Source organism: Haplochromis burtoni, unplaced genomic scaffold, assembly GCF_018398535.1.
Source record: "Haplochromis burtoni strain Fernald_Lab_line unplaced genomic scaffold, NCSU_Asbu1 Contig_91, whole genome shotgun sequence".
NCBI classification, from domain to species: Eukaryota; Metazoa; Chordata; class Actinopteri; order Cichliformes; family Cichlidae; genus Haplochromis; species Haplochromis burtoni.
Genome location: NW_024582452.1, coordinates 2,167,617 through 2,184,100, shown reverse-complemented (window position 1 = coordinate 2,184,100; position 16,484 = coordinate 2,167,617). Strand labels below are relative to the sequence as shown.

The window sequence follows — 16,484 nt, the reverse complement described above, 5'->3', positions numbered from 1 at the left end:
CCCTTCACCTCTGGTGTCCACCATTTGGTTCGGGGATTACCACCACGGCAGGCACCAACCACCTTGCGACCTCAGCTCAATGCAGCAGCTTTGGCAATGGAGACGCTGCGAGTTGAAATCCGGCATTAACGTCCAGTGAAAGAGTCCTGATAGCCGCTATTGTAAATAACAGCTGGACTGTAATAAGCAAGCTGCTAATAATTATCTAGTTATCTAAAAATGCTAGTAAATCACAAGTTTCTGAAATACTCAGACCAGCCCATCGGAAACCAATAACAAATCTGGGTTCAAAGTCACATTTATTTCCCCCATTTTAATGCTCACTTTGAACTTTAGGAGGCCATCTTGACCATGTCTAGATACCTGAATGCACTGACTCGGTTGCATGTGATTAGCTGATTAGATATTTGTTTTAATGACTAGCTAAACAGGTGCACCTAGTAAAGTAACCAGTGATTGCATTTGTAAAGCATTTGCTGCAATTTTCATAGCCTCCTCTATTAGTTGTTTTATCTCACTTGTGAAATGAAACTTTCTATAGTTCAATTTTAGCAGATGACAGCTTGCGACAGTTTCTAAAATGTGCAATAGTGATTTTATTTACCATAGATCACCACTTGCTTGAAGCTGGAACCAGTAGATGCTTTTTGTAGTTGAATTTTTACTATAAACAACAAATCAATAAGTCATAATCATGAAAAAGTTATCATAAATAAGTCATGAAAGATAGGATGAATTTAAGATAAAAATTGCTCTTTCAGCTTGTTTTTAAGTTTTTTGTTTTTGTCAGCCTTCCCTACAGTTTTCTCTTCTAGCTTGGTTCATCATGAATTGGTGGCAAACTACAGCCACTTGTTTTGGGTGAAAGGATCACAGCCTGAACTGGTTCCATACATGCTGCTGGCCCACATTGATGTAGTACCTGCTTCAGAGTCAGATGGTTGGGAAGCGCCGCCATTTTCTGCAAAGGAGATCGATGGCTTCATCTATGGCAGAGGAACCATAGATGACAAAAACAATCTAATGGTGTGAAAACATATTACTTTTGTGTGAGCTTACTTTTAAACAGACTTGAGGTATATTTGGTTAAACAGCTGATTTATTTCTTCTAGGGAATACTTCAGGCGCTGGAGTACTTGCTGTTAAAGGGCTATGCTCCACGCAGGGGATTTTACATCGGTCTTGGTCATGATGAAGAAGTATGTTAACAGTTCCACTATGACATTACAAACTTAAGTGGGATTGGAAATATCACAATTTAATGGCTGTGCTCTTCAAAATCTCTTTTTTTAAGATCAGTGGTCTCAATGGAGCGACAAACATAGTGCGTATTCTGAAGCAACGTGGTGTCCAGCTGTTGTTTGTCATGGATGAGTGCCTGCCTATACTTGATGGAATCATTCCTGCTATTGAAGGACCTGCTGCTCTGTAAGAACCTGCCTGAACATGTGTTGTGCACTTGTGTTGATCACATCTTATGTGTATGTGTACGATTTATGATTTGCAGAATCGGGTTAAGTGAAAAAGGCCAGGCCGTTATAAAGCTTAGTGTGTCTGTGGCCCCTGGTCACTCCTCGATGCCTCCCAGGGAAACTAGCATTGGGATCTTAGCCACAGCAGTCAAAAGGTGAAAGGAACATTGTTTATTAAACTATAATGAGTTCTGTTTAGCTTCTCTGTTCATATGTTTCACTGCCTTCCATAATTCTACTACCCCATGTTTAAAAAGCTAGTATAAAAGATTTAACTGTGATCCTGTTTCCTCAGACTAGAGGACAACCCAATGCCGAGGTTATTTGGTTATGGCCCTGAAGGTGACACCTTTGAGCATCTGGCCCACAAGGTAGGGTAATCTAAATACTTCTTTACTAGTAGTAAACTCATGTACTCATTCTTTACCAACTACTAATTCTCTGCCTTCAGTTCAGTTTACCACTAAAGTTCATGATGTCGAATTTGTGGCTCTTCTCTCCGCTCCTTAGCAGGTAATAACGGTTAAATATCATTTAAATATAAATTCAAATGTCATGTTTTCTTGTGATTGGTTCCAGTGAAATAGACCAGTTTTTATGTTTCAGGATACTTGAAAGAAAACCAGTATCTAATGCATTTGTAAGGACTACCACAGCAGTCACCTTTTTTAATGCAGGAGTAAAGGTGCAGTGATTATTTTAAATTGAATGTAATTCACAAGAAGTAAGATTTTAAGCCTGTTACTTTTCTTTGTAAAAATTCAATATCTCCCTCCCTCTGCAGATAAATGTTATTCCTTCCCTTGCTGAAGCTTATGTAAATCTACGAATTCACTCAGCGCAGTCGGTACAAGAGGTAGAGTCCTTTTTGAGAATGAATGCCTTACTATGTACACTTTGACATGAATATGAGATGTGTGCTGTCTTTTCTAGGTACTGGACATCATCAAGGATACGGTGGGCGACCAACGAGTGAAGGTAGAACTTGTTAATGGATTCGACCCTCTACCCATCAGTGGTGCTGATGACAAGGCCTTTGGCTTCCAAATTATTAAGAAAACGGTGCTGGACTTGTTTCCAACAGTTACAGTTGCTCCAGGTAGAGTTCATACAGATTTGTATGGAAGCATTTTAAAGCATCTTTCAGGACATTATAAGTAATTTAATATCATATTTAAATGTGCAGCTATCTGTATTGGAAACACAGACAGTCGACACTTCGTCGACCTGACCAAAAATATTTATCGGTTTTCCCCGGCTTGGTTTAAGCCAGGTGACTTTGAGAGGTGAGAATTCAGCAGCTTTTAATACTGTCAAAATATATTTTCACCAAAAATGTCTGCAGACCTCAATTTAAAATTGAATAAATACAGTAAGAAGAATTCCACGTGCAGTGATTATTTCTCAACTCTAGAAACAGATCATGCAGCATGAATAGAAGAGGGGAATATATAAAATACTTTCTTGTTCCAGGTACCATGAATCCTTTTTTTCCTTTGTTTCTCAGATTCCATGGCATCAATGAAAGGATTTCCACTAAGAACTACGAGGAGATGATTGTTTTTTACTTCAATTTGATCCAGAACTGTGACATTAGGAAGCTCCCTGAGCCCCACAGCTCTGTCCATGAACTCTAAGCAATTGACAACATTGGTGATAAGATAAACACATGAATAGCATACAAAATGCATTGATATTGCACTAAATAACTTTTGCATTATAGAATCAGAAACTACAATTTTGCTCATTTCAAAGTGGGATGTACTTTTATCTTTTATGTGGACTACTGACTCTTTTCAGTGATATGTGAGTAGATAGAGCACTGACCTTTCTGCAGTAAAATCGCTGTGAATTGGCTATCTAGAATTTTGCATTCAAGATTAAGTTTTGGTGCTCTATGCAGACTGATGTACTATTTTTTTCTGAACTCTATGGTGGTATGATATGATACAATTAACCAGTTATTATATATGTCTTATTGTGGGACACTGATAGTAGTGCAGTCATAAAGATACATGTTTTTTTGATTTGATCATAATGAATGGTACAAATGGTACAAATGACAGCACTACCCACAGGGATGCTTAACTTGAATCAAACACTGGACTACATGTTCAAAGAATGCTGTTTTACGGGCTGACTCATTAAAATGATTCCAGATTTGTAAATGTGATTGAATCTGTTCACAATTTTAGATAGACTTTCTTAACACAACAGTATGAGCAATTTGACAGTTTTTAATAACCGCTCAGGTATTAAAAGGCTGATCGGGTGTTGTCAACCCAAGCCTTGTGTCACCTAGGATTTTCAGCAGCAACTTCACCTACTTCCAAGGTGAATGAAGAGGACAAGGAAACTAACAACGTAGGAACTCCAGCAACACTTAAAAGTAAAGTGGAACAACTTTATTAACTGACCAACGTTCATCCCATAATGTAATGTAATTATAATCATATTTTATTTCATACGTTGCAAAACCTGGACTGGTTCACATAAGGATTAGACTCTGAAAGCCAAACCTCAAAAGAAAAAAATTCAGATGAAGGTCATGCATTTGTGTTTAAAATAATCAAAACTGACCAAATGTGACATAACATTATAGTGACCCATATGGTAATAAAAACAAGCTGAAAACCAAAACTCAGAACAAATAGTCCAGAGTCTCTACGGCCTGTCACAGCACTTACAACTGTCTCGAAAGACTAAATTAGCTGGGCAGTTTTGGATCCACGTGATGCCATTGGCACAGTTGTAAAAAGAACCTGGAGCGTCAGGTTTGGCATAGAGCCCACCAATTTTTGTAGCACAGAAGTTGTCAGTGGTTGTAGTAGTGATTGATGGTCTGGGATGAGGCAAAATGTGATCCTTATTTGTTGATGTCTCCTGATTCAGGTTTGTGTGAGCAGTTGGAAGTGGAGGAAGATCTGTAGAAACAATAGCTATAAAGTTATACTACTACTACTACTAACAACAATAATAATAATAATACTTATTATTATCATCATAAATTATTATTATTACTTATCAGTAAGTGAAATTAAATTAAAGAATTTAACTTTTAGTTAATATAATATAAAAAATATCCTACATAAAACCACGGCTATATTAGGGTGCGCAAATTAATAGTCAGTTAATAAATTAAACATTTGCTAGTGTGCATGTTAGTAGCATACAAGCTCTTTATTAGTCAAAGTTGTTAATAATGCCAACAATAAAATTCTTCGCAAAACCTTTTTTTTTAACAATTAGGCCAATAATTTTCCTAAATTACGAAATTTTCCTAAAACATTTGTAATTACTGCTTGCTAATTAGTAAGCAAGGTGTTGTACATGGATGTAGGGGCCTATAGTCAATACTCTTTGATAGCCCTAATAACTGCAGTTGTTTCTTATGAACTGCAAATGTTAATAATGTTCAGATAACCTCCTATTAAATGATGGTCTCTTAAAATGTGCTTCCATTTGCTCCTTGTTCTAAAGTGAGGTGTAAGTCACCAGAAATTTGACACTTGGCACACATGTGCTCCGTACAAGTTCTTCCTCTTTACACTTCCCTGTTGCAATTTATATGTCCTATTCTCAGGTGTTTCAATAAACCTTAATCAAATTTGGAGTTATACACACATTTTATTTGAATATTTTTTAATGGACAACTTAAGACATTTTAAAATGGTATTAAAATATTTTTACATGTTTTGTCCTTATCTTTATTTTTATTTTTTAAATGTTTAGAACAGATCTCCTCCTTAAACTTTCTGTTTATTTCAGCTGACCAGCTTTCGGTTTGCAAAAGGCCAGAAAGCTATTCAACAGTGTCTCTCTGTTTCATATTATATAGATCCTGTCTGGGTTAATAAGTGTCAGTGTAATAGTAGCTTTCGAGCATTTGCTGTGAGTGAAAATTCAAATCCCGAGTTCAAAGATTTAACCAGTATTCATTTAGATACATTGAACACTTGTTTTGTGTTTTATTTAATAAAAATAGATCATCCTCAAGTGCTTTTATGACAAATTGACCAGTCTTTTATTGCTAAAGAGCAAATAATGTTAGGATTGTCACTGATGTGCTGAAGCCTTCTTACGTATTTCATTTAACAAACATTAGGAAGCTATGATAGAATACAGATATCCCAAATAAGGCATTAACAGCCTTTATATTGACTAATTGGAAAATATGCATACTAATAAGTAACTGGCTAGCTGTCCAAAAGTTGATTCTGTTCATCTGGACGTAGCGTTTTGTGGGAGAAACGTTTCGTCACTCATCCAAGTGACTTCTTCAGTTTCAGCAGACTGCAGGTTTCCCCAAATCCTAGCTCAAAACAAACATAAAATGCTAATGTAGGAATTTTATTACCTGGAAACAAAAGAGAGCGAAGAGAACCGATGAGGGGGTATTGTCCCTGTCCACAGAACTGTCCATTAAAGTCGTCTAGATCCAGAGCCCAGACAAAGGCTCCTCCAAAAGTGTTGTTTTTTAGGTAACGGACCTGAAGCAGTAACAATCGAAACAACTTAATAACAGTATGCACATTTTAATGTGATATGTTGTTTTAGTACTAATGTTATCTGGCAAAGAAAAACTGAGCAACATCCAGATGCACATGTCTACCTTAGTCATAAAACTTTCTTTATTGTCATATCCAACCCACTCGTTTTGTTTGCTGGCATATGGGACTTTCTGGTCCTCAATCAAGTGGACACTGGCCCCTTGAAGAAAGGTGCAAATCTGAAAACAGATAAAAAATGCATTCTGTGTGGTAACTTGACATATTAACATTGATCTGCTACTAAGACATAGAAACTGACTTAAAATGAACATATTAATATGAGAGTGGGGATTTCTTTTTACCTCATAATAAGACCAAATGCCGGGCTCCCTTGTAAATGTGCCAGCAGCAGCAGGGCTGCTGGCAGGGGCTCCAACTTGACTGGATTGAGTAGAAAGACGAAACGTGCGTCCGTATGTAGCAAAGCCCATATTTAACTTTTGTACAGGTGTTCCCTTTTCTGCCCAGTACCTCATAGCAAAATCCTAAAATGTAAACATATGTAAGTTATATTGTCATTAATACTAGTATTATCAGGTTCAGTGACTCATTGACTTTATAAATAATTTGTGATTTAAATTCTCAAGTGTTAGAATTAGAGAAGGGTGTAAAAATGGTGACAATCAATGTCAATCTATCGTCAGTTGGTTGAGAACTGTGTGGAAAAGTGGAGTGTGGCTGGGAGCAAATGCAGTCTAAAACAAAGCACCCAGAGAGCACAACGGTCCCTGAAGGGCAAGGGCTATACTAAAAGTTTGGTGTTTTATGTTTCACTGGTATTGTTATCCCCAATAATGATATCTGCATTGTTTTCATAGTCATTTCTGCACTATATAAATATTTTTGTGTCATTGTGAAGTCATATAATGTTATATCAAAAATTTTTCTAAAGAGCGCAGAAAAAGAAAGCGCTTATGTTCCCCTTTGACAAATATATTGCTTCAAAATTTGGAGATGATCTAATCGAAATGAAAGCTTTTTCCTAATACATACTAAAATGGTGTATTTTTCATCTTTATTCATATGATTGGAGCAGAATTAGCTGAAATCTTTGTCTTTTACATGCAAATCTACATGCTTGAGATTTGAACATATTTAACATTTTTAACATATTTTCAGTCATTGTGTAATTTTGAGAAATATTATAGTGTCATAGTGATGTTGTAGTGTCTTGTGCAGCTCTCACCATACCCTTTTATATGATATATAACTCAATATGGTTTCTTGAATTTATTTCATAAAGGTCAAATGTTTGGCCAACCTAGGTAAACATGCCCCCCAAGACCTAGTATATTGTTGTGAAGTCTGAACATGACCCATAAAAAAAAAATTGTGTATGTAAAGTTTTTACTAGTTTTCACATTGACCTGATTTTCATGAAAATTAAATCACCTTAGATCAGCTTGTTGGTATCTATCATTTTATAAAATTTGAAATTATATCTTGCAAACTTTTGCAAACACTAGACCGCTAACAAACAGACAAAGAAACAAACGGAATGGATTACATAATCCCTCTTTTTCAGGGGCGAAAAATGAACCCATCTACTCACAGTATTTAAGTAAACGTGGTCCCCAATATCTTGGGATCCTTTGTATAAGGGGCTGTTATGTCCTGTGACACTCTCCCAGGTACCATGAAAGTCATATGTCATCACATTAATAAAATCGACATACCTGATAAAGTGCATGAGAGGTCAAAGTCAGCAAAACAGGTTTTGCAGGGCATGCGATGTGATATTACTAATAAGCTTACTTTGACATCTCTGAGACTTTATAACCGGCATCAATGGTTCCTTTACCAGCAGACACAGCAGCAGAAATCATTAACCTGGGCCGTCCTGTTGATGTTCCCTCTGCCTCAAAGGCCTGTAGTAGCTCCTATAAACCACAGAAAAGAAAGGTAACTTCGTGGTTCATGCCAATCATCAGTAACTCCAAATCTGACCTTGCATAACACTGTGAATCTCTGCTTGTCTTCCAGAGGGCTTCCTCTTGCTGCAGGGTATTCCCAGTCTAGGTCTAGTCCATCAAAACCAAATTTTCTCAGTAGTTTGATAGAAGATTGTATAAATGTATTTCTTTTGGCTTGCGTTGACACCATAGTAGTGAACCTATGAAACCGATTGGCAAAAGAAAGGCACAATTAAAAAGATCTGTATAAAGAGAAAATTTATGATTCATTATTGTTTTATGCTTAGTGTCACACTTTTGCGTTCCAAAGTTCCAGCCTCCAACTGCCAGCAGGGTTTTAAGATTTGGATTCCTGTGGGAATGTAAAGATACAGCAGCAAAGATTATTTTTTTCTCAACATTTTGTAAGTGATATGAGGAGAAAATAGACTAACCTTTGTTTGAGTCCATTAAAGGATCTATAGAGTTCCTCATCATTCCATTCTATGGTCACTAATTCATTTGCCTCATTAATACCAGAAAAGGCATAGATTAGGTGCGTACAAAGGTTTGGATCAATATTTGAAGGCATAAACCTCCCATTGCCAGGTCTGTATTTGGACCAGTTTGTGAAGTAACACACAAGTCTGGAGGATGAGACTGAATATGAAAGAACATTTTTCAATCTCTTTAAAACATTATATGACTGTCCAATATAAAAGGGTTGGTAAAATTTATGAACTCACCCAGAATGCCAAAGGCGAGACAGAGACCTTAACAGTTGCATTTTTGTTGTTACATACAAATAGTTAAATATAAAATTTGCATTTGCAAAATCTGTATTTCAATTTCCCTTACCTGAGATCACAATTAGGATGCGCATGATAGCTGAGGTCAGACTGGTAATGTAATAAAACAGTGCAGTAAAGAAAAAAAAAATGCAGAATCTATGATAATCATTAACTCAAAGTAAACCAAATGTCCTAAATTTAAGGACATTCTGGTATTGCTTCATAAGTCAAATAGTAACTGATTCATGAACTCACTCACACACACACACACACACACACACACACACACACACACACACACACACACACACACACACAAACACATATTGTTTTGAAAGCCTCCACAACGTTTGCAGAAAACCTAAGATTGCTCATCACATAGCTTGCAAACACCTGGACCTGAAAGTTAAAATTACGCGGATATACAAAAAACAGCTGTCTTACTATTTTACATATGTTCCCCGCCTGTCTGCTTGTCTGTGAACTACTCCTACACCGTTAGGAGCTGAGGAACCAAAACCGTCACATGGGTACATCTTAGGCCCCTGAAGGATCTTACCTGATATTATGACGTCATCGTGTTGCCTAGCAGCCCCCTACCAAGCAGCAGTTTAGTAGTTATACACCTATAAAAGAAACTTAGCATCTTAATTTCATTACAGTAAAATCAAATTATACTCACAAATGTTGAATATTATAATGAATATATTATGGTCTGATCATGTTGTCTGGCAGCTTCCCAGTGACAGACTGAAATGACAGTAAAGCAGGACCTGAACATTGCAGAAGACCCACAAAATGTAATTTCTATAATTTGCCTATGCTTTATTAGATATCCTAACAGGGTCAAGCAACAATATTTAGCAAAAGGAAAGGGTTTTCATTCTACTGCAGCACCACGATGGTAACAGTGGTGCAGCACCACAACAGTCAAAAGTTTACTGATGCTTTTGCACCAACCTTTGTTTTACTAAAATTCAACCTTGCAAAAAAAAAACCAAAGCCATTTTTAATGTTAGCAATTGTTAAATATTATATTGAGCTGTGCATTGAAAAAGCTTGAGTACCAATGATGTGGAATTGCAGCGAGTATTATACTGACACATAATTTATTTTGGTGTTTCCTCAAAACAAAACCTAATTTTCAGCTTGGTCGGATGGCTGGAAAGTGCATGTGCTTACTTGTTGGCTCAATTTATGTCAGCTGTTTGTTTGTAAAGCTCTGACTCACTCTTTCTTTCTACCGTGCTGCAGCAGCCACTCTTCTCCTTTATTAATTCAACTATTCAAATAATGGTTTAACCTTTCACCGTGGTGTTGAATCCTTTATTGTGTTTGAGCCAGCCGTTACAATGCTGGCACAGGGACAGCCACAGCAGGTTTCGAGGAAAAGAAAATGCCAGATAAATGCCAGACAAACAGAAAAAAAGGTAACATGGCCAGATTTGTATTTGTTGTACAATCTTTTAGTTACCTTCATGTAAAGTTTAACCAAACCTCCTCCAGTTTCAAGTACATTAACTGGGTGTGCAATTTTCAATTAGGAGACCAAAAATTCTATATTGTTCATCTAATTCTAACCTTTAAAGCGAAAATGTGCAGCTAGTTGCAAATCTTGGCAAACCCATCCTAGTTTTAAAATGGACCTATATGTAGCTGCATTATTATAATGTGTATTGCAGAGTACTGGGTACATTTGCTTAATGGTTAATACAGTTTTTAGAATTTATGGCTTTATTGACTGTCTAGGCAGTGTGGTTCTCATAAAAAATAAAAAGAATAAAAAACATTTTTGCTAGATCAAGACAACTTTTATTCAGTGTCAATTAGGTACAGCATTTGCATGCATCACTGTAAACAAGATAATTTGGACATGTCTGGATGTAGACATGTCCATGGACACACTGATAAAAGGTGTGGGGATCCTCATCATTTACATACAGGCCATCTGGCTTTTCAGCGCAGAATCCACTTCCAGAAACAGGACTTGAGGTTGTTTTGGCAGTAGTAGCAGTAGTCGTAGTAGTAGCCGTAGTAGTGGTAGTAGCTGTTGGGCCAGGAGGGATCGTAGAGACGAGTGGTGGATGTGTGGTTACCGGTGGAGGTGGTGGAGAATCTAGTAAATACAGTAAGTATATATATATATATATATAGTTTAGGAAAGTTTAGGAAATTTTGGAGAAAAAAACCTTTTCTTAACTAGAGATGATGACACTGATGAATATTAACATGTCCATGTCTAGTTACTTTTTTCAGTTTACCTGAATTCAAAAGAGTGCGCAGATAACTAATGAGAGGATAATGTCCCTGTCCACAGAACTGTCCAGCAAAGTCATCGAGATCCAGAGACCAGACAAATGCTCCTCCAAATCTGTTGTCTTTCACATACTGTGCCTGTGAAATATAAACTGTGAGTTGCAATTTAAAACTACCACATTTCCACCAGTGCGCAATCCAAAAGTAACCAAATGTAACCAAACTTTACCTGATGTCTGTACTACTTTAAGAGCAGTAAGATATTATGATTTGTTTTGTATTATCACCTTAAACATAAATTGGCATTGGTACCTTGATTTCAAAGCTCTGCCTGTTATCAAAGCCAACCCACTCATTGCCCTTAATGGCATAGGGCACCTTTTGCTCATCAATCCACTTTATGCTGCCTGTTTGGATGAATGTGCAAATCTGTAGAGAAGAAAATAATACTTCAACACCCTTCACACAGTTTGTGATTTATGGAAAACATTGTGGTGTAATAAATCTGAACATAAGCTGCTTTGTATTAGCTGACCTCGTAGTAAGACCAAAACCCAGCTTCACGGGTGTAAGGCCCAGCGCTCGCTGGTCCTGCGGCTGCAGCTCCAAGACCATTAGCAGCTGTTGATGTGGTGAATGTGCGTCCATATGTGGGGAAACCGACTAAGAGCTTTTCCACAGGAGCTCCCTGGTCCCTCCAATATTTCATAGAAAAATCCTTTGAGAGAAAAAAATAGTATATTATATAATATTATTATAATGATATTTTATAGTGAGATATATATATATATATATATATATATATATGAATGTTGATGAAAGTTTCACTCACCACATTGTAATATATGTTATCACCCTGATCAACGGAGCTGCGGTACAGAGGGCTGTTATGACCAGTGAATGGGTCCCAAGCTCCGTGGTAGTCATAGGTCATGACATTTATAAAGTCTAGAAACCTGTAAAACATCACCATTAAATACAATGTAACAAAATAATATCAATAATAATAATAAGTAAAATAAGTTAAGAACTTGAACATATTTAAAGTAAAAATCCTTAAAAATGCCCATGTATTCAAACTGTAACTTTAATACTTTTTATCAGCATGTATCATTCAACAAAAATCATTCAGTGTATTCACATTATGTAGCTATCTCTCTACATCATTTTTTCATGTTATTACTGTGGTTTGCTGTCTAAGCCTTTCACATTAAGCAATGTGTGTATCGTAAATAAAACCACAGGTAGCTCTTCTGATCAAATATTTGCTATCCCTGTAAATCTGGGACCGTCAGTGTTTTAGTATGAATTAATACTTGTATTTATTAAAGTAACTTCCAGTGCTGCAAAATGAAAAGTGGGATGAAATCTTTAGGATTGGATCTTTAGTGACTTCCTATCAAATAAACTCACTTTGACACATCGGCAATCTCATAGCCGTTGTCAATGTTCCCCTTCCCACCGGCCACTGCAGCTGTGAGCAAGAGGCGTGGTTGTTTGGTCTCAGTAGCTTCTTTTTCAAAGGCAGCAAGTAATTCCTAGATGCAAGAATACAGTAGACAAGGATGATATTGTGCATTCATTTCAATAAGAAAGTATATTTTATATGTAAAATACAAATAAAAATAACAATAACATACTAAAATATAATGTGCATAGTATTAACAAGTATACATTGATTTCCAGACTAACCTGTAAGAGCACTGTGTATCTCTTCTTGTCCTCTGGTGGGCTTCCCCGTGCTCCAGGATACTCCCAGTCCAGGTCAAGTCCATCAAAGCCGTGCAGCCTCAAGAATCTGATGCAAGACTGGATGAATGTCTGGCGACTGGCAGAAGTTGAAGCCATGATGGTAAACCTATTGAGATGGAAAGTTTATAGATATATTGAGGTGATGATGAATTTTTTGTTGTTATGTGAAATAATGTAATTCTACAGCTTTGTGATGCTGTTGTCATGTAGACTAACTGTGCAGTGCCAAAGTTCCAGCCACCAACAGCCAACAGAGTCTTCAGCTGGGGGTTTCTGTGATGGAGATGTAGAAAAACAGGTAGATTTATAATTAAGCCATGTGACTTGGCAAGAATGCTACATTTTGCAAGTCCCCATTCCTCATGTCATTTGTTTCCCAATTTTTTATTCATTTAACATAACTCCTATGAAAATTTTGCATTAGAAACCCTTTACTTCAAAAATTGTGTAAGGAGTGATGATCAGTGATAGTCCTTTAATAATTCTTTGTGGTTCGAGGTGGCAGAAGTTGTCTTTAACCTGGGTTGTTTTTGGTCAGCAGGGAATGACTCTTCTGTTTGTATAAACAGGTTGAATTTTGTATAGGCCTGAAAAAAACCACAGTACTGCTAACTGGATTTTGTATCTCAGTACTGAGTCAATTTGAACCCCTTAAAACAGGTTGTGTGAGGATACAGTGTCCTATTTTGTTTTAGTCAGATTCACTCCTTTCTTGTTATGTCTCATTTAATAAAAGCAAAATGCTGACTGCATGTGCTCAGCATTTTGGATATCTATATATATCTATATCTATATCTATATATATCTATTAATATATAAAGTATATATATTATATAGATATATATAGTAAATAACTATATTATTTAATATAGATATATACTATATTATATATATATATGTATATATATGTATATATGAATGATAGGTTCTGTGTTCATTTAGAGACCACTGCCTTGTTAAATCTGTTTTATTTTGAGATTTTTGCATGTAACTCTTTCCTCTTTCCTCTTTATTTTGGCTGCACTAGTAAAATTAAAACAAATCTGTCAATAATTAAGTGCTTAGGGTTAAAAATTATTTGAATACCACTTCACCGTTCATGCCAGAACAGCTGCTGAACCTTGCACACTTTTGTTATTAATGATTGAGAACAAAGCCACGGTTAAAGCAATATTTCAACCACTCACCTGTTCTTGAGGGCATTGAAGGATCTGTAAAGAACATCATCATTCCACTCGTACATTGTTATCTCATTTGAGGGGCTGATTACAGAGAAGGCGTACATCAGGTGTGTGCACAGGTTGGGGTCTACATTTTCAGGAATGTATCTCCCAGCACCCGGTCTATATTGGGACCAGTTGGTGAAGTAGCATGCCAGTTTGGTTGAAGACACTTTTGCAAAGGGGAGAATTTTTTTTTCTCATTTTAAGTCATGTAATTCAGAAACACATGTCAGTAATACATATAGATTATCAATACATACCAACTTGAAGACAAATCAAAAGGGACAAACCTGGAAAAACAAATATATGTTATTATTTTGCAGAATTTTACACTTTTGAATCCATTAGTAACTGAAATAATGATGATTTATTTACCAGCCAAGATTGTTACTTGAGCCATGTTGAATCAGTTGATCCTTTTTCTGTCTGCAACATGTGATCTGCAACACCAACAAATAGTTATTTACGATAATTATTCAAAATTTCATGAATCACTGTAAAACTGATTTTGACAGAATCAAACTAACTCTGTGTTCTACAGCTAATTCTTCTGTGAACTGCTGCTACGCATATTAAAGTCACGAAAACCTTCTTGTGCTGATGATGAACTTTTCACAGGTAGTTTGACACAAATATTCTAGGGAGTCCTTTTTATAGTTCCGATAGGGCAGGGACAAAGGCTGTGTGCCAACAAAATGTAATAAATGCATCAGTCATAAGATGACTGCTTATAGCTTTTATTACCTGATAAATCTGACCCCAAATTTCTTCAACCTGCTACAGTGAAATCACCTCAGGTCATTTCCTGCTGATAAGAGGACCTGATAACATTGTGAGCCGATGCATCGTATTTTACAGAACATCATGATCATACTGGTTTCCATAGTAATGTCTCGATAAACAGCTAACAACAAACTTCAAAGTGGTCTTTCGTTTAGTTACACACTGTTGCTTCGTGTTATGCTGCAAATAAATTAGCGCTGCAGCTTTGTATCACTTTTGTAAACAATGAGATTATTAATGATGAGATTATTTTATGAAGTAATTGATTAAATAATTGGTGGTTTATTTAATAATTTGGATCATTTGGTCGATAAAAAATAGTTTGTTGGTGTTTATTTGCAATTACAAATAATCAGTCCGAAATCCAAAGATGATCATTTTTCTGTAATTTTTTCATGATAAACACGTAATCACCTTTATAAATAATGAGATGTAATTGATAAAATAATTGATAATAGAGGTTTAATTAATGATTTGGATCATTGTTGTAGTTGTTCAGTTGTTGGCGTTTATCAGTCCCAAGCTTAAAGATGAACATTTTCCTATCATAATTTTCAGAAGGATAAGAACAACAAGAGAGACAGTTTCACGATATTATTAGATGTTTTCCTCTCACAGAAAAACAAAAGAAAAACGAAACAACAGCTTATTATTTTTCTTTAATCTCAACATATATTTTTCTAAATAAAAAACGTAAAGTACATTGATAAGCTCAGTGAATGTTATTATATGATACATGATTAAAAACCTCCAAAGGATTAATTTTTATCTAGTTTTGGAACCTTCTGATCCACATCTAACATCTTTGATAAGGTAAAGTTCATTTTTAACATTGTTTTTCTTTCAGCTCTCTCATAGTCTTGAACCCTTTAACATTACCAGCTAACCCCTAGGTATGCTTGATTGGAGGGGCATGACAACGATAACTCAGAGCTATAGCAGATAAACCAGAAAGATTTTAGATAACATATCGTTTTGTCTTTAAGTTAATCCCCAATGGTGTAATGATGGATTACAGTGAACCTGCCACATCGGAGTGAATTGTCCAAGGTTCAGGGGAATTAAAGTGTTTTTATCTTTTTAGTGCAATTTGTAATTAACAGTCTCTTTCAATTCGATTTTTCGTAATTTTAACACCATCATTGAGCCTTAAAACGACCTCAAGTGAACAAGAACACATGATATAATATATGAAGTCAATATTTATTTAATAAAAATCAAGCCAAAATGCAGAAGCAGTGTATGAAAGTTTAATTAGATTCTAGATTCATCTTTAGGAGCAATAACGTAGTAATGTTTTTCTGTATGACTTTCAGTCATGCAGCCTCTCACATCATTGTGGTGGAATTTTAACCCACTCTTTTTGCTTAAGTTCAGTTCACTTTCCTGTTTGTCATAGCATTTGGATTAAGCTGGAGGCTGGACTTTGGACCATTGCAACACGTTCATTCTGTTGTTTTTCAGTCGTTCTGTTGTAAATTTCATGGTGTGCTTGAGGTCATTGCCCTGTTGCATGACCCAATTTTGACAAAGTTTAAGCTGACTGGGAAGACCACCAACTGTCATGAATGTTTTCCACTTGTGAAACATCCTTGTGGACAATTAGAATGATAGATTACACTTCACTTGTTTGGAAATCTTGATGTAACCCTTCCAAGATTGGACAGTAACAACTGCTTCTTCAAGATCACTGTTAATAATTTTCCTCTCTGGCACCTTTTATAGAGGTGGTCATGATCATGATGATTGTTTTTATCTTATATTT

General features: G+C 36.0%; 3 protein-coding genes across 4 annotated transcripts; 1 reads left to right on the top strand and 2 right to left on the bottom strand.

The window, feature by feature from the left end:
* Window positions 1-742: 742 nt before the first annotated feature.
* LOC102296889 (N-fatty-acyl-amino acid synthase/hydrolase PM20D1.2) lies at window positions 743-3,770 on the top strand (the record flags this gene model as incomplete). The annotated part of the gene is made up of 11 exons (XM_005926270.3): window positions 743-1,026; window positions 1,113-1,199; window positions 1,295-1,428; window positions 1,508-1,627; window positions 1,768-1,843; window positions 1,924-1,985; window positions 2,079-2,157; window positions 2,257-2,328; window positions 2,406-2,571; window positions 2,659-2,758; window positions 2,980-3,770. Coding segments are annotated over 11 exons (1,310 nt in total), but the record flags the coding sequence as incomplete, so codon positions are not given.
* Window positions 3,771-3,862: 92 nt separating this feature from the next.
* On the bottom strand, window positions 3,863-8,854 carry LOC102296577 (acidic mammalian chitinase). Its single transcript, XM_005926269.1, has 11 exons — window positions 8,773-8,854; window positions 8,661-8,687; window positions 8,370-8,574; window positions 8,231-8,287; window positions 7,970-8,135; window positions 7,778-7,902; window positions 7,575-7,698; window positions 6,325-6,507; window positions 6,085-6,201; window positions 5,830-5,962; window positions 3,863-4,396 (listed from the first exon to the last, which is right to left on the bottom strand). Exons 1-11 carry the CDS (start codon window positions 8,795-8,797, stop codon window positions 4,137-4,139), a joined length of 1,422 nt encoding a protein of 473 aa, XP_005926331.1. The 5' UTR covers window positions 8,798-8,854; the 3' UTR covers window positions 3,863-4,136.
* Window positions 8,855-10,478: 1,624 nt separating this feature from the next.
* LOC102296068 (acidic mammalian chitinase) lies at window positions 10,479-14,572 on the bottom strand. Of its 2 annotated transcripts, none has more exons than XM_005926267.3 (12): window positions 14,464-14,572; window positions 14,312-14,376; window positions 14,197-14,226; window positions 13,901-14,105; window positions 12,930-12,986; window positions 12,654-12,819; window positions 12,375-12,499; window positions 11,794-11,917; window positions 11,497-11,679; window positions 11,274-11,390; window positions 10,967-11,099; window positions 10,479-10,821 (listed from the first exon to the last, which is right to left on the bottom strand). In XM_005926267.3, the coding sequence occupies exons 2-12, from the start codon at window positions 14,334-14,336 to the stop codon at window positions 10,532-10,534; spliced, it is 1,455 nt and encodes a 484-aa protein (XP_005926329.1). In that variant the 5' UTR covers window positions 14,337-14,376; window positions 14,464-14,572; the 3' UTR covers window positions 10,479-10,531. The 2 variants fall into 2 exon arrangements, with proteins under 2 accessions (XP_005926329.1, XP_005926330.1); XM_005926268.3 differs by having other exon boundaries at window positions 14,525-14,552.
* Window positions 14,573-16,484: the final 1,912 nt, after the last annotated feature.

Excerpts from the sequence above, each read along its gene's own strand:
- LOC102296577 (XM_005926269.1), bottom strand. The coding sequence starts at position 8,797 with ATGCGCATCCTAATTGTGATCTCAG. Across the intron at positions 8,575-8,660 it reads TCTCGCCTTTGGCATTCTGG|TCTCATCCTCCAGACTTGTG; the intron begins GTGAGTTCATAA and ends TTTCATATTCAG. Across the intron at positions 6,508-7,574 it reads ACCACGTTTACTTAAATACT|GATTTTGCTATGAGGTACTG; the intron begins GTGAGTAGATGG and ends TTTACATTTTAG.
- LOC102296068 (XM_005926267.3), bottom strand. The coding sequence starts at position 14,336 with ATGGCTCAAGTAACAATCTTGGCTG. Across the intron at positions 12,820-12,929 it reads TGGAACTTTGGCACTGCACA|GTTTACCATCATGGCTTCAA; the intron begins GTTAGTCTACAT and ends CCATCTCAATAG. Across the intron at positions 11,391-11,496 it reads GGTTTTGGTCTTACTACGAG|ATTTGCACATTCATCCAAAC; the intron begins GTCAGCTAATAC and ends TCTTCTCTACAG.